General features: G+C 68.7%; 7 protein-coding genes across 7 annotated transcripts; 3 read left to right on the plus strand and 4 right to left on the minus strand.

Annotated features, from left to right (window-relative positions):
• Positions 1 to 382: 382 nt before the first annotated feature.
• On the minus strand, positions 383 to 1,294 carry MICPUCDRAFT_44810 (histone deacetylase; the record flags this gene model as incomplete). Its single annotated transcript, XM_003062482.1, has 1 exon — positions 383 to 1,294. The coding sequence occupies one exon, from the start codon at positions 1,292 to 1,294 to the stop codon at positions 383 to 385; it is 912 nt and encodes a 303-aa protein (XP_003062528.1).
• Positions 1,295 to 2,909: 1,615 nt separating this feature from the next.
• Positions 2,910 to 3,857, plus strand: MICPUCDRAFT_51994 (uncharacterized protein; the record flags this gene model as incomplete). Its single annotated transcript, XM_003062252.1, has 1 exon — positions 2,910 to 3,857. One exon carries the CDS (start codon positions 2,910 to 2,912, stop codon positions 3,855 to 3,857), a length of 948 nt encoding a protein of 315 aa, XP_003062298.1.
• A 678-nt stretch (positions 3,858 to 4,535) lies between these two features.
• On the plus strand, positions 4,536 to 5,972 carry MICPUCDRAFT_3013 (uncharacterized protein; the record flags this gene model as incomplete). The annotated part of the gene is made up of 3 exons (XM_003062253.1): positions 4,536 to 4,746; positions 4,860 to 5,104; positions 5,298 to 5,972. Coding segments are annotated over 3 exons (1,131 nt in total), but the record flags the coding sequence as incomplete, so codon positions are not given.
• Positions 5,973 to 6,182: 210 nt separating this feature from the next.
• On the minus strand, positions 6,183 to 7,596 carry MICPUCDRAFT_51996 (uncharacterized protein; the record flags this gene model as incomplete). Its single annotated transcript, XM_003062483.1, has 2 exons — positions 6,183 to 7,051; positions 7,197 to 7,596. 2 exons carry the CDS (start codon positions 7,594 to 7,596, stop codon positions 6,183 to 6,185), a joined length of 1,269 nt encoding a protein of 422 aa, XP_003062529.1.
• Positions 7,597 to 8,146: 550 nt separating this feature from the next.
• Positions 8,147 to 8,851, plus strand: MICPUCDRAFT_8028 (uncharacterized protein; the record flags this gene model as incomplete). Its single annotated transcript, XM_003062254.1, has 2 exons — positions 8,147 to 8,269; positions 8,453 to 8,851. Coding segments are annotated over 2 exons (522 nt in total), but the record flags the coding sequence as incomplete, so codon positions are not given.
• A 63-nt stretch (positions 8,852 to 8,914) lies between these two features.
• Positions 8,915 to 12,681, minus strand: MICPUCDRAFT_42088 (uncharacterized protein; the record flags this gene model as incomplete). The annotated part of the gene is made up of 3 exons (XM_003062484.1): positions 8,915 to 10,949; positions 11,078 to 11,695; positions 11,888 to 12,681. The coding sequence occupies 3 exons, from the start codon at positions 12,679 to 12,681 to the stop codon at positions 8,915 to 8,917; spliced, it is 3,447 nt and encodes a 1,148-aa protein (XP_003062530.1).
• Positions 12,682 to 12,838: 157 nt separating this feature from the next.
• Positions 12,839 to 14,779, minus strand: NADP-ME_4 (NADP-me; the record flags this gene model as incomplete). The annotated part of the gene is made up of 3 exons (XM_003062485.1): positions 12,839 to 13,406; positions 13,604 to 14,267; positions 14,458 to 14,779. Coding segments are annotated over 3 exons (1,554 nt in total), but the record flags the coding sequence as incomplete, so codon positions are not given.
• Between the last annotated feature and the right edge of the window lie 726 nt (positions 14,780 to 15,505).

Genomic DNA, 15,505 nt, shown 5'->3' on the forward strand with positions numbered 1-15,505 from the left:
GTCTCCGTCGCTGAGCTCTTTCCCCACGACGTGCGTCGCCTTCAACGCCGTCCTCACCTTCCGCGCGTGCTCCTCCCCGCCCAACACCGGCCAGTGCGCCCTCTGCGCGTCGATCACCCTCGTCAGCGTCTCGATCGACGACCGCTTCGGCCGTCGTCGGCTCGAGAGCGGCGGCGTCGCGAACCCGAGCAACGCGCGGAGCGTCGCCGCCGCCGCGTTGGCGGTGACGCTGAGGGTCGAGGGTCCATCGTTCAAAGCGACGTCGGGGTGGAGTTCAAAGGCGTCAGAAGCGGAGTTGAAAGGCGTCGAGGGAGGTGTGTCGGGATTGAAACCGAGGTGTGGGCGGAGAGACGCGCCGGGCGAAGTCTTTAAGGATCAGCGTTCACCGCGCCGACGGGGTCGTATGGGGATCAGTGTGACATAGAACGCGCCTCAGTCCGTACCCCCCCTCCAGCGCGCAGACGCATCGCCCCTTCGCGTGCGCCAGCAGCCGTTCCGTCATGAGCGCGTAGCCTTGGTCGCTGACTTTCATTCCCCCGAGCGGGTCGCCCTCCGCGGCGTCGAACCCGGCGGCGACGACGACGACGTCGGGGTTAAACGCGCGCGCGATGGGATCGATCACCAGATCGAAGGCGGCGAGGTAATCGGCGTCGCCCAGCCCTTTCTCCGCCCACGGGATGTTGACGTTGTACCCGACGCCCTCCCTAATCCCGCACTCGTCGATATCGCCCGTGCCCGGGTAGAACCCGTTCCCGTGGCGGTGCAGCGACGCGTACATCACCTTCGGGTCGTCGTACAGGACGTCTTGGATCCCGTTGCCGTGGTGCACGTCCCAGTCGAGCACGAGCACTCTCTCGACGCCCGGCTGTCTCAGCGCGACGCGAGCCGCGATCGCGGCGTTGTTGTAGAAGCAGAACCCCATCGCGCGCGCGCACTCCGCGTGATGCCCCGGCGGGCGCACGACCGCGAAGCCGCGGTGGATGGACCCGGCGGCGACGGCGGCGGCGACGGCGGCGGCGCTTCCCGCGGCGGTTCTCGCGCATCTCGCCGTGTGCGTCGTCCAGTAGATATCCCCCTCGCCCTGCACCGCCTCATCTTTCGACGCGTCGAACGTGGAATCGACCGCGTCGAGGTGCGACTGGGAGTGGCAGAGGAGGAGCTCGTCGTCCGTCGCGAGCCGCGCGGGGACGCGCTCGCACCGGCCCTCGAGGCCCTCCTTGAAAAACTTCGCCACCACCGCCGCGTGCCGCGCCGGGCGTTCAAAGTGCGCGGGCGGGCCCTCGTGGAGCTCCATGACGTCGCTGAACGACAGGCCGACGACGCCGACGTTCTCGTCGCGCATCGATCGCGGCGCGCGCGCCGCGGACGCGGACGCGCGTCGCGTGGACCCGGCCGGTGGGGAGGCCACCGACAGCGAGACGGTTTTTTCAAACGCCGCCGCGAGCGCGTCGACGGCGTCGTCGGTCGACGCCGCGACCTCCTTCTTCTCTTGACGCTTCGCGTCGCGAAACGTCGCGAACGCGCTCCTCTGCCGCGATGGCTTCTTCTTCGGGAGTTTACTCCGCGGTCTGCGCTCCGGCGTCGGGAACGGTCGGTCCGCCGCCGCCGCCGCGGGACCGGTCGCGCCGGCGGCGGCTCCCGCGGCGGCGTCTCTCGTCGCGAGTTTCGGCGCCGCCGCCGCGAGCGGCGACGTCCGCGGCGGCGGCTCCCCGTCCGTCGGCGTCGCCGTCACCGCCGCGTCCGCCGACGCTCTCGCCTCCGGGCTCTGCGCGGGGGTGACGACCTCGCGCTTGAACCGCACGACGAGCTTCGGACGCGGCGCCGGCGACGGTTTCTTCGACGCGTCCTCCTCCGCCTGCTCTGCTTCCAGCAGAGCGCTCTCGAACGCCGTTCGTCGCGTCGAGTTCGCGCGCGATACCGACTGCGGCATCGGCGTCGACGGCGCGGTGTGGAACTCGTCCGCGTCCTCGTCCGCGGCGGCGGCGATCTCCGCCCAGCGCTGCGGCGCGTCCTTCTTCCCCGGCGTCGCGGACGCCGGGGAAGAACGCGTCGGGGACGCGGGGATGATCACCGCACGCTCGGGGGTACTCCCGCCGAGTTCGCCGCTCATCGTTCGTCTCGGCGTCGTCCTCTTCGCGCCTCCCGGCGTCGACGCGCCGCCGCCGGAGATGAGCGACGCCACGCCGTCGCCGCGCGCGTACCCGGAGCTCGCCACGCGCGGCGAGCGCCGCGGCGGCGTCGCTCTCGACGGCGACGGCGACGGCGAGAGGATCTCGTCGCGCGCGTCCAGAAACTCGGAAGACGACGACGCCGCGGAGGTGGTCGGCGGGAGGACGTTCGCGAGGACGTCGTCGCGCAGGTTCGCGCACGCGATCGACGCCGCGAGCGCCTCGAGCGCGGCGACGTCGTCGCCCGCCTCCGCGTCCGTCATGACGGCGGCGCGCGCGGGGGAGCTACAGTATGGCGGCGAGCGTTTCATTAATAATCATCCCGTGGACCGCTGACTGTGACTGGACGCCGACGACGGCAACGACTCTCTGCGTTTTCGCTCGTCGCGCGTCACACCTCCCTCGCCGACGCTCCCCACGGCGCGCATGCTTCGCCGCGCTTCGCTCGCGAGGGCGGCGCGCGAGGCGTCGTCCGCGGGACGTCGACGCGCGGTGTCGGTGTCGGCGTCGGCGGCGGCGGCGGCGCGCGGCGAAGGGGACGGAGAAGGCTCCCGAGGGGATGAGAGAGAAGAGGTGCGTTCTATACACTGGTTCCCATACGAACGCGTTCGCGTGGTGAACGCCGATCCTTAAGGACTTTTGCCGTCGTCTCTCTCCGCGCACCCCTCGCTTTCAATCCCCGCCCTCGGCGCCTTTCAACTCCATCTGACGCCTATGAAATCCACCCCGACATCGCTTTGTATGGAGATCCCGTCGTCGTCGTCGTCGTCGTCGTCGTCGTCGTCGTCGACGTCGTCGTCGTCGTCGACGTCCGAACCTTCGGAGGAGGTCGTCGCGCACACGGTGTTCAACCACTTCGCGTCGCGAGGCTCGCACTGGCTCCCGACGCGCTGGCGGACGTCCTTGGACGACTGGTCGCACGAGTGGTGGCGTCGCGGGATGCTCCAGAGGCTCCGTCGCGACCGTCGAACGAGCGGTCTGGGAAGAGAAGAAGGTATCGTGAATGACATCGAACGCCGCGCGAGAGACCTGCGCGCGAGGTACGACGTCGACGGCGACGCCTTCCGCGACGTCGTCGTCGGCGTATTTGGAAGCGGGGCGCACCTCGACGCGGCCGCGAGAAGCCGCGACGCGTCGCACGTGAAGCACGCGTGCCGCGCGCTCGCCACGCTTCGCGCGTTGCGACCGTGGATTAATGACGACGCCGCGTTGATACCGTTGATACGCGAACACAACGGCGGGGAGCGGCTCGCGGCGAGGATGGTGAACGCCGGCGTCGCCGCCGCGGTGACGATGTCGAGGGATAAGGTCGGGCTGTGCGTGAAGCTGTTGAGAGGACTCGCGTACGATCACGGCGACGTCGGATGGGACTGGAGAGAGGCGCCGACACCGACGGGCGCGCGAGCGGAAACCGACGCCGGCGGCGGCGGCGACGACCCCGAGGTGGTGTTCGAGATGCGCACGTCGCGGTGTCTGTACCACTCCGTGTTCGCTGCGGAGGGGGAAGGCGCGCTCGCGAGTGCGACGTGTTGCGCCGTGGACGGGGCGAGTTGGTTCGAGAGCGGCGGCGGCGGCGGCGGCGGCGGCCGCGATTGGTTCGGCGGCGTGGCCGTCGCGCGGACGGAAACGCTGAGCGCCGGGGACGCGCGATGCACGCTGCGCGTGACTCGGCGAGGAGGCGGACGGTAGGGGGGGGAGGGGTAGACGCCGCGGAGCGCGCCCGAGGCGCGCTCCCGTGGACTGATAGTAGTCTACAGTAGTATTTTCAGTGAGGGCGATTTCATCGGTCAGTTGAAAGGAGTGCGATCAAATTTTGAAACCGATGGTCGGCGGTGAAAAAACCTGAAAAAATGAAAGAACGCTTCTCAGCTTCGAATGACGTCACGGCATGACTCTGTCGCTCGAGGCGCACACCCCACCGCGCGGGCGAGGATGTCGCGCGCGCGAGCGGCGTCCGCGCTCTGCGCGCTCGCGTACCGCGCGGCGACGACGCCGCCGTCCGCGTCCGCCGCGGCGCGCGCGTTTCGTTCCGCGTCGGACGGCGTCGCGCGGACGACGACGGTTCGCGATCTCGTCGCGTCGAGATCGATCGCGTCGCTCCGCCTCGCGACGTCATCGTCGTCGTCGTCCGCCGCCAGCTGTACCGCCTCCTCCTTCTCCTCCGTCGGGCACCTCGCGTGGAGGGCGTTCGCGTCGTCGTCCGCCGCCGCGGCGCGCGCGACGACGACGACGACGACGACGACGACGACGGCGACGCGCGTCGCGACCGCGGCGACGCGCGCGACCGCGAGGCGCGTCGCGACCGCGTCGTCCACGCGAGGTGCGGCGACGACGACGACGACGACGACGCCGGCGTTCGTCCATCCGCTCGTCCGCGGCGGCGCGTTCGCGGAGAACGCCGTCGCCGCGTGGCTCGCCGGCGGGTGCGTCTGGGTCTTCTCCCTCGTCGTCCTCGGCGGCGCGACGCGGCTGACGAGGAGCGGGCTGTCGATGACGGACTGGAAGTTCGAGTGGGAGCGCGCGCCGAGCACGGATGTAGAGTGGCGCGCGGAGTTCGACAAGTACAAGCGGTCTCCGGGTGCGTCGTCGCGTGACTCTTCTTCGACGCGCGGCGTGATATCAACCGCGCGCATTGCATGTATCCTCCCACGTCATCGTGACTGACCACTCACGTTCCCCCGCGCGTCGCAGAGTACGTCAAGACCAACGTCGGGATGACGCTCGAGGAGTACAAATTCATCTACTGGATGGAGTTCGGCCATCGCATGTGGGGCAGAGGCCTCGGCGCGTACTTCGCGCTGCCCCTCGCCGTGTTCGCCGCGGCCGGGTTCGTGACCCCCGGCCTGATGGCGCGCCTCGCGGGCTTGTTCACCCTGGGCGCGTGCCAGGGCATGATCGGGTGGTGGATGGTCAAATCCGGGTTGACGCTCAGGCGCGTTCTATACACTGGTTCCCATACGAACGCGTTCGCGTGGTGAACGCCGATCCTTAAGGACTTTTGCCGTCGTCTCTCTCCGCGCACCCCTCGCTTTCAATCCCGACACACCTCGGCGCCTTTCAACTCCATCTGACGCCTATGAAATCCACCCCGACATCGCTTTGTATGGACCCTCGACCCTCAGCGACGAGGCGGCGGAGCGAAACGAGATCCCGCGCGTGTCGCCGTACCGACTCGCGACGCACCTCACCGGCGCGTTCACGATCTACGTCGGAATGCTCTGGACGACGCTCAGCGTAGCGTTCCCGGGGTGCGCGATCGAGGATCACGCGCGACGGTCGATGACGTGGGTGGCGGGCGACTCCGGGGCGCGACGGATCGCGATGCTCGCGTTGGAAGCCGCGCGGAAAGCGCGTCAGACGATCGTTCCCCTCGCGGGGCTCATCGCGACGACCGCGCTGTCCGGGGCGTACGTCGCGGGGATGGACGCGGGGAGGGCGTTCAACACGTTCCCGCTCATGGGGGGGAGGGTCGTCCCGGAGGAGTACTTCGACATGTGGGAGAAGTACGGGTGGCGGAATTTTTTCGAAAACACCGCGGCGGTGCAGTTCGACCACCGCGCGCTCGCGGTGACGACGTTACTCGCGGTAACGTACGCATGGGGAACGTTACGTGGTAACCCGCGGCTCCCCGCGGTCAGCTCCCTCGCGCTCGACGCGGTCATGGTGGTAACGCTCGCGCAGGTGGGGTTAGGGATCTCCACGTTGTTGTATCACGTCCCGGTGAGCCTCGGGAGCTTACACCAGGCGAACGCGCTTCTGCTCATGACGACCGTCGTGGGGTTGCTGTACACGCTGCGGGTGCCGCGGCACGCGATGCAGCTGGGCGGCGTCGTGAGCGAGGCCGTCGCGAGAGGGGAGGCCTCGATCGCGAGGGAGGTGGCCGCGAAAGCGGCCAAACCCTTGGGGAAGCGAAAGAAGAAGAGGTAGACTCTAACCCGCGCGCGAATCATTTTTTGTATCCTAACTACAGTCGTCAACGCGACTCTATCAACCTTTCAACCCTTCAACTCAACTCTACGCCGCCGGCCTCGAGACCTCCGCGACTTGCTCCGGGGTCAGCGCGTCGTCAAACAGATCCAAGGACACGATCCCCGCGTACAACGGCGAGGACTGGTCCGGCCGCATCCACCGCCCGAGCCAACACTCTCTCCTCTCGCACGCCTCCCCGTCTTTCTTCATCTGACCCTCGTACGGATCCGCCGCCCCGCGCGGCAGCGCGATGCCGTCGCCCTGGCCCACGAGCGCGCCGTCGACGTACAGCCGCTGCTTTCCCGACGGTTCGAGTACCGCGACGACGGTTCGTATCACACTCGAGAGGAACGCGTCGTCGACGCGAAAGTCCACGCTGGCGCGGTCGTTCCAGCCGCACACGCCGTCCATCTTGACGCCTTTAGTGCACCCCTCGCCGGGCGCGCCGGGGGTGACCTGAAACTTCAGGACGTTCCCTCGGTCGTGCTTGACCTGGAAGATGTCGTCCAAGCCGTTCCCGAGGTGGAACAAGACCGCGTCGTCGAGCGGCTGCGCGAAATAATTGACGCAAACTTTCGCGGAGACGCCCTTCCCCATCGTCGTCCGCACCGTCCCCAGGTCCACGGTCCCCAACGCGTACTCCGTCTTCCTGTCGTCCTGCGTAAACTTCCCTCGCGCCTTCGCGCCGCACATGCGCAAGCCCTCGCCCGCGTGGACCTCGTGCGGGACGATGTCCATCACGCGCGCGACGGGGAATCCTTTCTCGTTTAACATGTCCCCGAAGTGTTTCGTCTCTCTGGTGTACACGTAGTCGCTCTTCGCGACCGTCGGGCCGGGCTCGAGGAGCCACCCGATTCTGGACGCGTGCAGGGAGAGGTTCGACCCTGGCGCGGGCGGGTACGTCCAGTTCCCGGCTGCGAAGGAGGCGGACGGACGATGATGAGAGCGACGACGAGAGCGTCAGACGAGATTGATGAGTTTTCGAAAATCTGTTCGAGGACTGGACGGCGGCGGCCGGAGACGACGCGAGCGCGCGGGCGACTCCCTCCCTCCACGCACCCGGCGGAGGAGGATAGTTCGGAATCCGCTGCGAGATCGCCGGGTACAGCGTCGGCGGCGTCTGCGGCGTCCAGATGACCTGCCCCGGGTACGCCCACGCGCGCATCGCGGCCGGATCGGGCACGACGACGTACGTCACCGCCGTCGACGGCGGGATCGCGACCACGGTGGGCGCGGCGACGACGGGCGGCGGCGGCGGCGGCGGCGGCGGCGGCGCGACGTGCTGCTGCTGCTGCTGCCGCGGCGGCGGCGCCGGCGGGTAGTACGGCGCCGGCGTCGCGTTCGCGCGCTGCTGCCGCTCCCACGCCTGCCGCTCCATCGCGAGTTGCCTTCGCTGCGCGCTGAGCTCGGCGCGGTCGCGCTCGAGCGCGTCGCGTTCCTTGGACGGGGCGCACCCCATGACCGGACGGGACGGGACGGGACGGAGGGGACGGGGCGGACGGCGTCCCCGCGCGGCGGGGAGTGGGCGCGGCGGCGCGGACCGGAGGCGTTCGACGTGTTCGGTTCGTCCGACGATCGGCGTTCGGAGAGAGTCGGTCTTCTCGTCCCAGCGGGCGCGTTCTCGTTTTTCACCCATCCCTTGGTTTCAATATTTGATCGCGTTCCCTTTCAACTGACCGATGAAATGACGGAAGTCGTAAACCTCGTGAAGGTTCCGACATCGACACGTGTCCGTCGAGACGACGACGCGCGCGTCATCACTCGTCGTCGCGCCTCGTCGTCGTCCTCCTCCTCGACCGAACCGACCCGAACCGACCAGAACGGCACCGAACGGAACTACTGTACACCGAACCGAACCGCGCGAAATTCGATCGATGGGCAACGCGCCGTCGCTCGGCGGCGACCGCGGCGACCGATCCGCCGCGTGGCCGACGCGACGCACGTCCAACGCCGCGTTCCTCGCCATCCCCGACTCCAGCTCCGATGGCCCCGACGACGCGCTGAGGACGGCCACGTTCGGCGGCGGATGCTACTGGGGCGTCGAGAAGTGGTACGCGAAGGACTTCAACGAGACGCACCCGGGCGCGGTCGTCGCGACGAACGTCGGGTTCATGGCGCCCAAGGATGCGAAGGTGTGTTCTGTACACTGGTCCCCATACGACCGCGTCGGCGTGGTGAACGCCGATCCTTAAGGACTTTACTTCCCGGCGCATCTCTCCGCCCAGGGTCCCTCGCTTTCAATCACCGTCCTCGACGCCTTTCAACTCCGCTTCTGACGCCTTTGAACTCCACCCCGACGTTCGCTCGTGTCGAAGGCGAAACCAAATCCGTCGTACCGCGAGGTGTGCGGCGGACGCACGGGGCACGTCGAGGTGTGCCAGGTGAAGTTCGACGCGACCAAGTGCTCGTACGAGGATCTGAACGCGCACCTGTACACCTTTCACGACCCGACGACGACGAACCGGCAAGGGAACGACGCGGGGAGCCAGTACGCGAGCGTGATCTTCGTGCACGACGAGGGACAGAGGAAGGACGCGGAGAGAGTCAACGCGCGGACGCAACGCGCGCTAGACCGGGGGAAGATAAAGACGTTTCAGCGAGACAAGATAGTGACGAGGGTGGAGGACGCGACGGAGTATTACCCCGCGGAGTCGGGTCACCAGCGGTACTTGGAGAAGCACCCGAACGGGTACTGCAACCACCGGAGGCGGTTCCGCTGGAGCGACGTGCTCCCGGGCGGGGGCGGGAAGCTTTAGGCTGCTAATTAGATAAGTGTATTACCACGAGTACGCCGCTAATTCGTCGTCTGCTGCTAGTGTATTACTACGCCGCGCGGCCGGCGATTCGAGCTCGTCCTCCGAGTCGTCCCGTGCGTTCGCCGCGACCGACGCCTCGAGCGCGCGGCGCTTCTCGAGCGCGACGCGCCGCGCCCTGGACGCGTCCACGGCGCGCGCGAACGCCCAGACCGACCCGAAAATGTCGCTCGGCGGACGCGCCGGCGCCGGCGGCGCCGCGACGCCGCTCTCGCCGTCTCCCTCGCCGACGTAGAGACACAGCGCTCTGTACACCGCGTCCGCGCGAACCGCGTCGTCTCGCAGCGCGGCGACGCGCGGCGACGCGCGCGCGACGAACGCGCGCAGCGCTCCCGCGTACGCCAACTCGCCGCCGCCGCCGCCGTTTCCGCCGCCCCCCGCCGCCGCCGCCGCCGCCGCCGCCGCGTCCGCCTCTCGCGTCGCCATCGCGATCCCTCCCTCGATCCGCCCCAGCGCGTCCGCGATGTCGTCGAACGTGGGGCACGCGCCCCCGCGCTCGCACGCCGCGAGGTCGCGCGTCAGCGACGGCGCGAGCGCGGCGACGGCCTCGACGTCCGCCTCGCCTTCGCCGACGACGCGCTCGTCCGCCGCGGCGACGACGAAATCTAACAGCGTCTCGCTTCTTCCCCCTCCCGCTCGCGGCGTCTTCGCCTTGACGTCCGCGAGCTTGTGGAGCGAGTCCAAGGAAAAGCCGGTCGCGCCCCCGCGCGCGTTGCCCTCGTTCAGTGCGTTCCCGCACGCGAGCGCGGTGGCGAGGACGACGCGCAACGCGCCGTTCTTCGCCGCCGCGCTCCTCCTCACGCACTCGCACGCCGCCGCGACGTCGCGCAGTGCGAGCTCCACGTCCTCGACCGCGCGCTCGAAGTAGTACCGCGCGAAACACAGCGTCCGGAGCTTGGGTTTCAGACGCGGGACCGCGGCGAGCGTCTGAAGCGCGCGCTCCGCGGGCGTCATGGCGTGGAAGAACGCGGCGTCGTTGACGAATTCAGCGGCGGCGACGGCGGCAGACTCGTCCTCCGTCGGCGCCGCGCGAAGGAGCGCGCGGAGCTCGTCCAAGGACAGCGAGCGCTCCGGGTCGCCGATCGCGACCGCGGTCGCGGCGGCGGCGACGTCGACGCGGAGTTTGCGCGTCACCGCGACGACGATCGTCTCGCGCGCGAGCGACACGAACGAAGGCCGCGGGGGGGGGGACGCGGGCGGCGGGCGAGGCGCCGCCGCGGCTTCCGTCGCTCGCCTCGTCGTCGTCTTCGCGAGTCGAAGTAACGGCCGCGAGACAAGCCGTTTCGGAGACGCCGCGAACGCCTCCCGCAGCGCGTCCTCCTGGTGCGGCGGCAGCGACACGCCGCCGGCGCCGAACGCGCCGTCGACGTCGGTCCACCACGTCCCTCGCCTCGCCCTCTCGGGGGGCGTCACGTCCCAGCACACGCCTCGCAGTCCCGGTGGCGACGACGACGGTTCGCGTCCAAACGCAAGCGACGATTCGCATCCGAACGCGTCGTCGATCCCAATGCCCCCGACCCCGTCGCCGTCGCCGGGCTGGTCGCCGAGCTCGAGCGGCGCGTCGGCGTCGAGCTCGAGGCGCACGTCGACGTAAAAGTTTTCCGGAATTTTCCTCCGATGCGCGTCGGAGACGTCCAACTGCCTCAACGTCGCGCGGTGCTCGCCGGGCTCGACGAACCCGGTGTGAAACGCGAAGACCGCGACCGGCTCGCGCGCGTCCTTCGCGCGGACGCCGGTCCAGTGGCACAGCGACACCGCGACGTCGCCTCGGACGGCGACGCCGGCGTCGACGCCTTCGGAGTCGCCGCCGCCGCCGCCGCCGGAGACGTCTCGGAGCGTCAACTCGATCGCCCCGCCTCCCGCAGCGCGGCGCCTCGGCGCGACGCCGCCGACGCCGACGCCGCCGACGCCGATCAGCTCCCCGCGCGCGTGCACGAGCGCGTACAACCGGCATCCGCCTCGACCGTCGAGCGGCGGCGCCGCCGACGCGACGACGGCTCTGTTTTGAACGCGGGCGATTCCGGGGGACGAAAAACGTTCATCGGTCAGCTGATGAAAGGCGGCGCGATCAAATGTTGAAGAAACCGGACGGCGGTGGGTGAAAAACATGCGGAAACGCCCGCGCACCTGAGCGTCATCGCTTTCCCTCGACCCGCGCGCGCCGCCGGACCGAACGCGCCGCGCGAGGTCATCAACAGCCAGTGCGCGTATCGACGCTGCGCGCACGTGGACGTCGCGCTGCCGCTCGGCGGCGGTTGATACGCCGCGTGAGTAACGCTCGACGCGCGGCCGTTATTCCTGATATTCGCCGCCGACGCCGACGACGCCGCGCCGCCGCCGCCGCCGCCGCCGCCGCGCGTGAGGCCGTACCCTCCGTGCGACGGCGGCGCGTTCGTCGCCGCCGCCGCCATCGCTCGGTCTTCCGCGGAGAAGAACAACTCGCGCCCGCCGCCGGTTCGATCCCCGCCGCCTCCCGTCGGCGTCCCGGGCGCGCTCCCGCCGTCCGCCTCTCGCGGCGAAGAACGCGGAACGCCGCCGGCTCCGCCGCCGCCGCCGAGACTCGACCACGCCCACGCGCGCGACGGCGGCGGCGACGCGAGCGCGTCGAACGCGTCCACGACGTCGTCGTGCACGCCGGCGTAGCACAGATACGACGCGGCGACGAAACGCAGCATGCGCGCGGCGCCGCACCCGACGCCCCCTCTCGCGTGGAGACACACGAGATTTGATTTCGACTCCGACAGCCTGAGGGTCGTTCCATACGAGCGAACGTCGGGGTGGAGTTGAAAGGCGTCAGAAGCGGAGTTGAAAGGCGTCGAGGTGTGTCGGGATAGAAAGCGAGGGACCCTGGGCGGAGAGATGCGCCGGGCAAAGTCCTTATGGATCGGCGTTCACCACGCCGACGCGGACGTATGGGAACCAGTGTACAGAACGCACCACGCGTGCGTCTCCGCGCATATCTCCAACAGCGTCGCCATGGGGAGCACCTCCGCGCGCCGCGGCCACTCCCAGTCGCACTCGTGCTCGCGCACGGCGCCGTGCGCGTCGAACATGTGGTACAGCTCCGGGTGAAGGAGTTTCCGGTCGCTCACGTTGACGAGCATCACTCTGGCGTCGTCGGCGTCGTTCGCGTCGGCGTCGTTGGCATTCAGATTCCCGTCGTCGTCGTCGTCGCCGCCGCGCAGCTCCGCGATGACGTCCGCGGCGTCCTCGAGCGCGTTGACGTATCCGTCGTCGTCGTCGTCCAGGAACAGCGTCCGGGAGACGTCCAGGGCGTCCACCTCGGCGCGCTCGCGCGACGCGGCGTCCTCGGGATCGTCGTCGTCCGTCGCGTCCGCGTCCTCATCCTCGCGCCGGTCGCCCTCGTACTGAAACGCGAGTATTCGCTCGTGCAGGAACGTCGGCGACGAGAGGTACGTCTCGTGGCTCCCTCGCGGCGGCGCGCGCGCGTAGTCGCCCTCGAGCTCGCCGTCCCACGCGTCGTCGTCGCGCTCGCTCGCGGCCGCGGTCGCGTCGTCGTCGCTCTTCGCTTTCGCATTCGCACGAAAAACGACGTCCCCCATCGCGCGCTTCATCCGCGACCACGACGACGACGACGACGTCCCGGGAGCCGACGCGCGGACCGCTTCCCAGGTCCCCTGCTTCGGCGCGGGCGCGGGAGGGTCGTCCCCCGCGCTCGCGCTCGCGGGCGCGGACGCGGACGCCGCCGCCTTGCTCTCGCCCGCGCCCATCGCGCCGACGACGACGACGACGCGCGCGCGCTCGAGTGACGACGACGTCAGGTCTGGTATTCAAACAACTGAAGTTGCGACGCGCGATGAACTGCGCGTGATGCGGCGAGCTCGATGATTAATAAACGGGCTGCCCTACAACGCCGGCCGCCGCGGTCTACAGCCGCGACCGCGCGACGGGCGCGTCGTCCGCCTCCGGGCACCAAAACTCGCGCTCGACCTTCGCGACCCACGCCTCGATCCCGCCCACCCTCTCGCGCGTCTCCCCTCTCGCTTCCATCTTCGCCGCGACGGACGCGACGAGCTTTTTGCTCACGTCGCGAATGCTGTCAAAGTCGGGAAACAGCTTGCCCGTCGCGACGCACTCCGCGGTGCTCATCGACGCGAGCTCGTACGCGCAGTCCAAGAACGCGTCGTCGCTCACCTCTCGCGCGTTCGACAGCACCGCGGCGTGCCCGAGCGCGGGGAACACGTACGCGTTGTTCGCCTGCGCGGGATACAACGTCTCGCCGCCCGCGCGCCTCAGCGGCGGAAACGGCGACCCGGACGCGAAGACGACCTCGCCGTTCGTCCAGCTCACCGCCTGCTCGAACGTGCACTCCGCGAGCGGCGTCGGGTTCGACAGTGGCATGATCACCGGCCGCGGGTTCAGAGCCGCCATGCGCTTAACGACAGCCTCGTCGAACGCGCCCGCGATCGTGGAGACGCCGATCAAAGCCGTCGGTCTCAGGGTCGAGGGTCCACACGAGCGATGATATCGGGGTGGAGTTGAAAGGCGTCAGAAGTGGAGTTGAAAGGCGTCGAGGGCGGGGATCGAAAGCGAGGGACCCTGGGCGGAGAGAACCGCCGGGAAAAGTCCTTAAGGATCGGCGTTCACCACGCCGACGCGGTCGTACGGGGACCAGTGTGAGATAGAACGCACCTCAACGCGTCGACGGCGGCGAGGAGGTTCGGCTGATACGCGACGTCGTGCGCGAACGGAATCTTGTGCGGCTGGAGCGCGAACTTCTCTCCGCCGTAGCCCTCGAGCCGCGCCTTGCAGACGAGCCCTTTGCTGTCCATGAAGAGGCAGCGACGCATCGCGTCGCGCTTCGACAGGCCGGCTTTTTCCATCGCCATCGCGATGAGCTCCCCGATGCCGACGCCCGCTTCGCCGGCGCCGTAAAATAAGACGGTCTGATCCGTCAGCTGACCCCCCGTCGCCCGCAGACCGCTCAAGAGCGCCGCGAGCGCGACGCACGCGGTCCCCTGAATGTCGTCGTTAAAGCACGGCTGCACGCGCCGATACTTCTCGAGCACGCGAAACGCGTTCGCGTTGCCGAAATCTTCAAACTGGACCAAACACCGCGGCTGCCACGAACGCATCTCCGCCATGAACTCCTCGACCAAGTCGTCGTACGCCGCGCCTCGCAACCGCTTCCGCCGCAGACCGCGGTACTTCGGGTCGTCCAACAGCGCCTGGTTATCTGTGCCGACGTCTAAGCACACGGGGAGGCACGCCGCGGGCTCCACGCCGGCGCAGACGGTGTACAGGAGGATCTTTCCCTCGGCGATGCCCATGCCGCCGGCGCCGAGGTCGCCGAGGCCTGACGCGATCGATCGATAGGTTCGGTTCGGTTCGGTTCGGTCGGCGCGGGGGGTCGGCGTGCGCGCGTCAACGGACGATTCGATCGGTGGGTCAAGAATCAAAACGACGACGGAACGAACGAGCGCGCGACGTGCGGCGACGCGTGGCGCGGCGTGGCGTGGATCCGGGATCCGGGATCCGAGACTCACCTAAGATGCGCTCGCCGTCGGTGACGACGGCAACCTTCAGCTTCCCGTCGCCGTCCCCCGCGCCGACGTCCCTCGCGCGCGTCCTGAGCGCGTCGCCCACCTTGCCCGCGTCGTCCGCGGTGATGTACACGCCGTTCGTCCGTATGGGGAGTCTGTGATACGTCTGGCACGCTTCGCCGACCGTGGGGGTGTAGACGTAAGGAAGGAGCTCCATCGCGTGGTTCACGAGGACGCGATAGAAGGACGTCGCGTCGGACTCGCGCAGGTGTCGAAGGAACGTGTACTTGTCGATCGCCTTGGAGACGGCGCGGAACCCCTTGATCGCGGCTGCGGGCAGGTCGCGAGGGGACGGGAGGGAGGGAGGAAGGGAGGGAGGGAGGGAGGGAGGAAGGGAGGGCGGCGTCAGAGGAGACCGGCGGCCGATGACGACGACGACGACGACGACGACGACGACGACGACGACGACGACGACGACGACGACGACGACGACGACGACGACGACGACGACGACGACGACGACGACGACGCGCGGACGGCGACGACGCGGAGGACGACGGACCTATCGCGGCGGACATGACGCGCGGTGATCGATCTCCGATGGTCTCGCTCTTCCGCGCTGCGACGACTCCGAGAGCGAGACGCGCGTCCGGAGGCAGCGCGCGAGGTGATGCCCGCCCGCGCCGCGCTCATGTCCGGTGCCGCTCTCTTTCCGCGCTGGAGTTTCGCCTCGGTCAAGCGACCTTTGAAAAAACCGCGATGAATTCTCTAGTTTGATCGATACATCGATCAACGCTGAAAGCAAAAAGTTGTGATGGTACGAGCGCGATTTTCAAACTACTTCTCATACAAAACGTACTACGCCGTTTCCGACTCCCCGGTGGATCTCTCGCGAGACTAAAAGCGCACTGCCCTCAAAATTCAATCCATCGATCCGCTCAGCCAATCACGTGCCTTTCCGTCGTTTCGCGTGGCCGAGAGTTTGTGGGATTTCCCGACCCGAACGCCGCGCGCGCCTCGACGCCGGCCATACCCGCACGCGACGTCACAC

Source organism: Micromonas pusilla, assembly GCF_000151265.4.
Source record: "Micromonas pusilla CCMP1545 genomic scaffold MICPUCscaffold_12, whole genome shotgun sequence".
NCBI lineage: Eukaryota > Viridiplantae > Chlorophyta > Mamiellophyceae > Mamiellales > Mamiellaceae > Micromonas > Micromonas pusilla.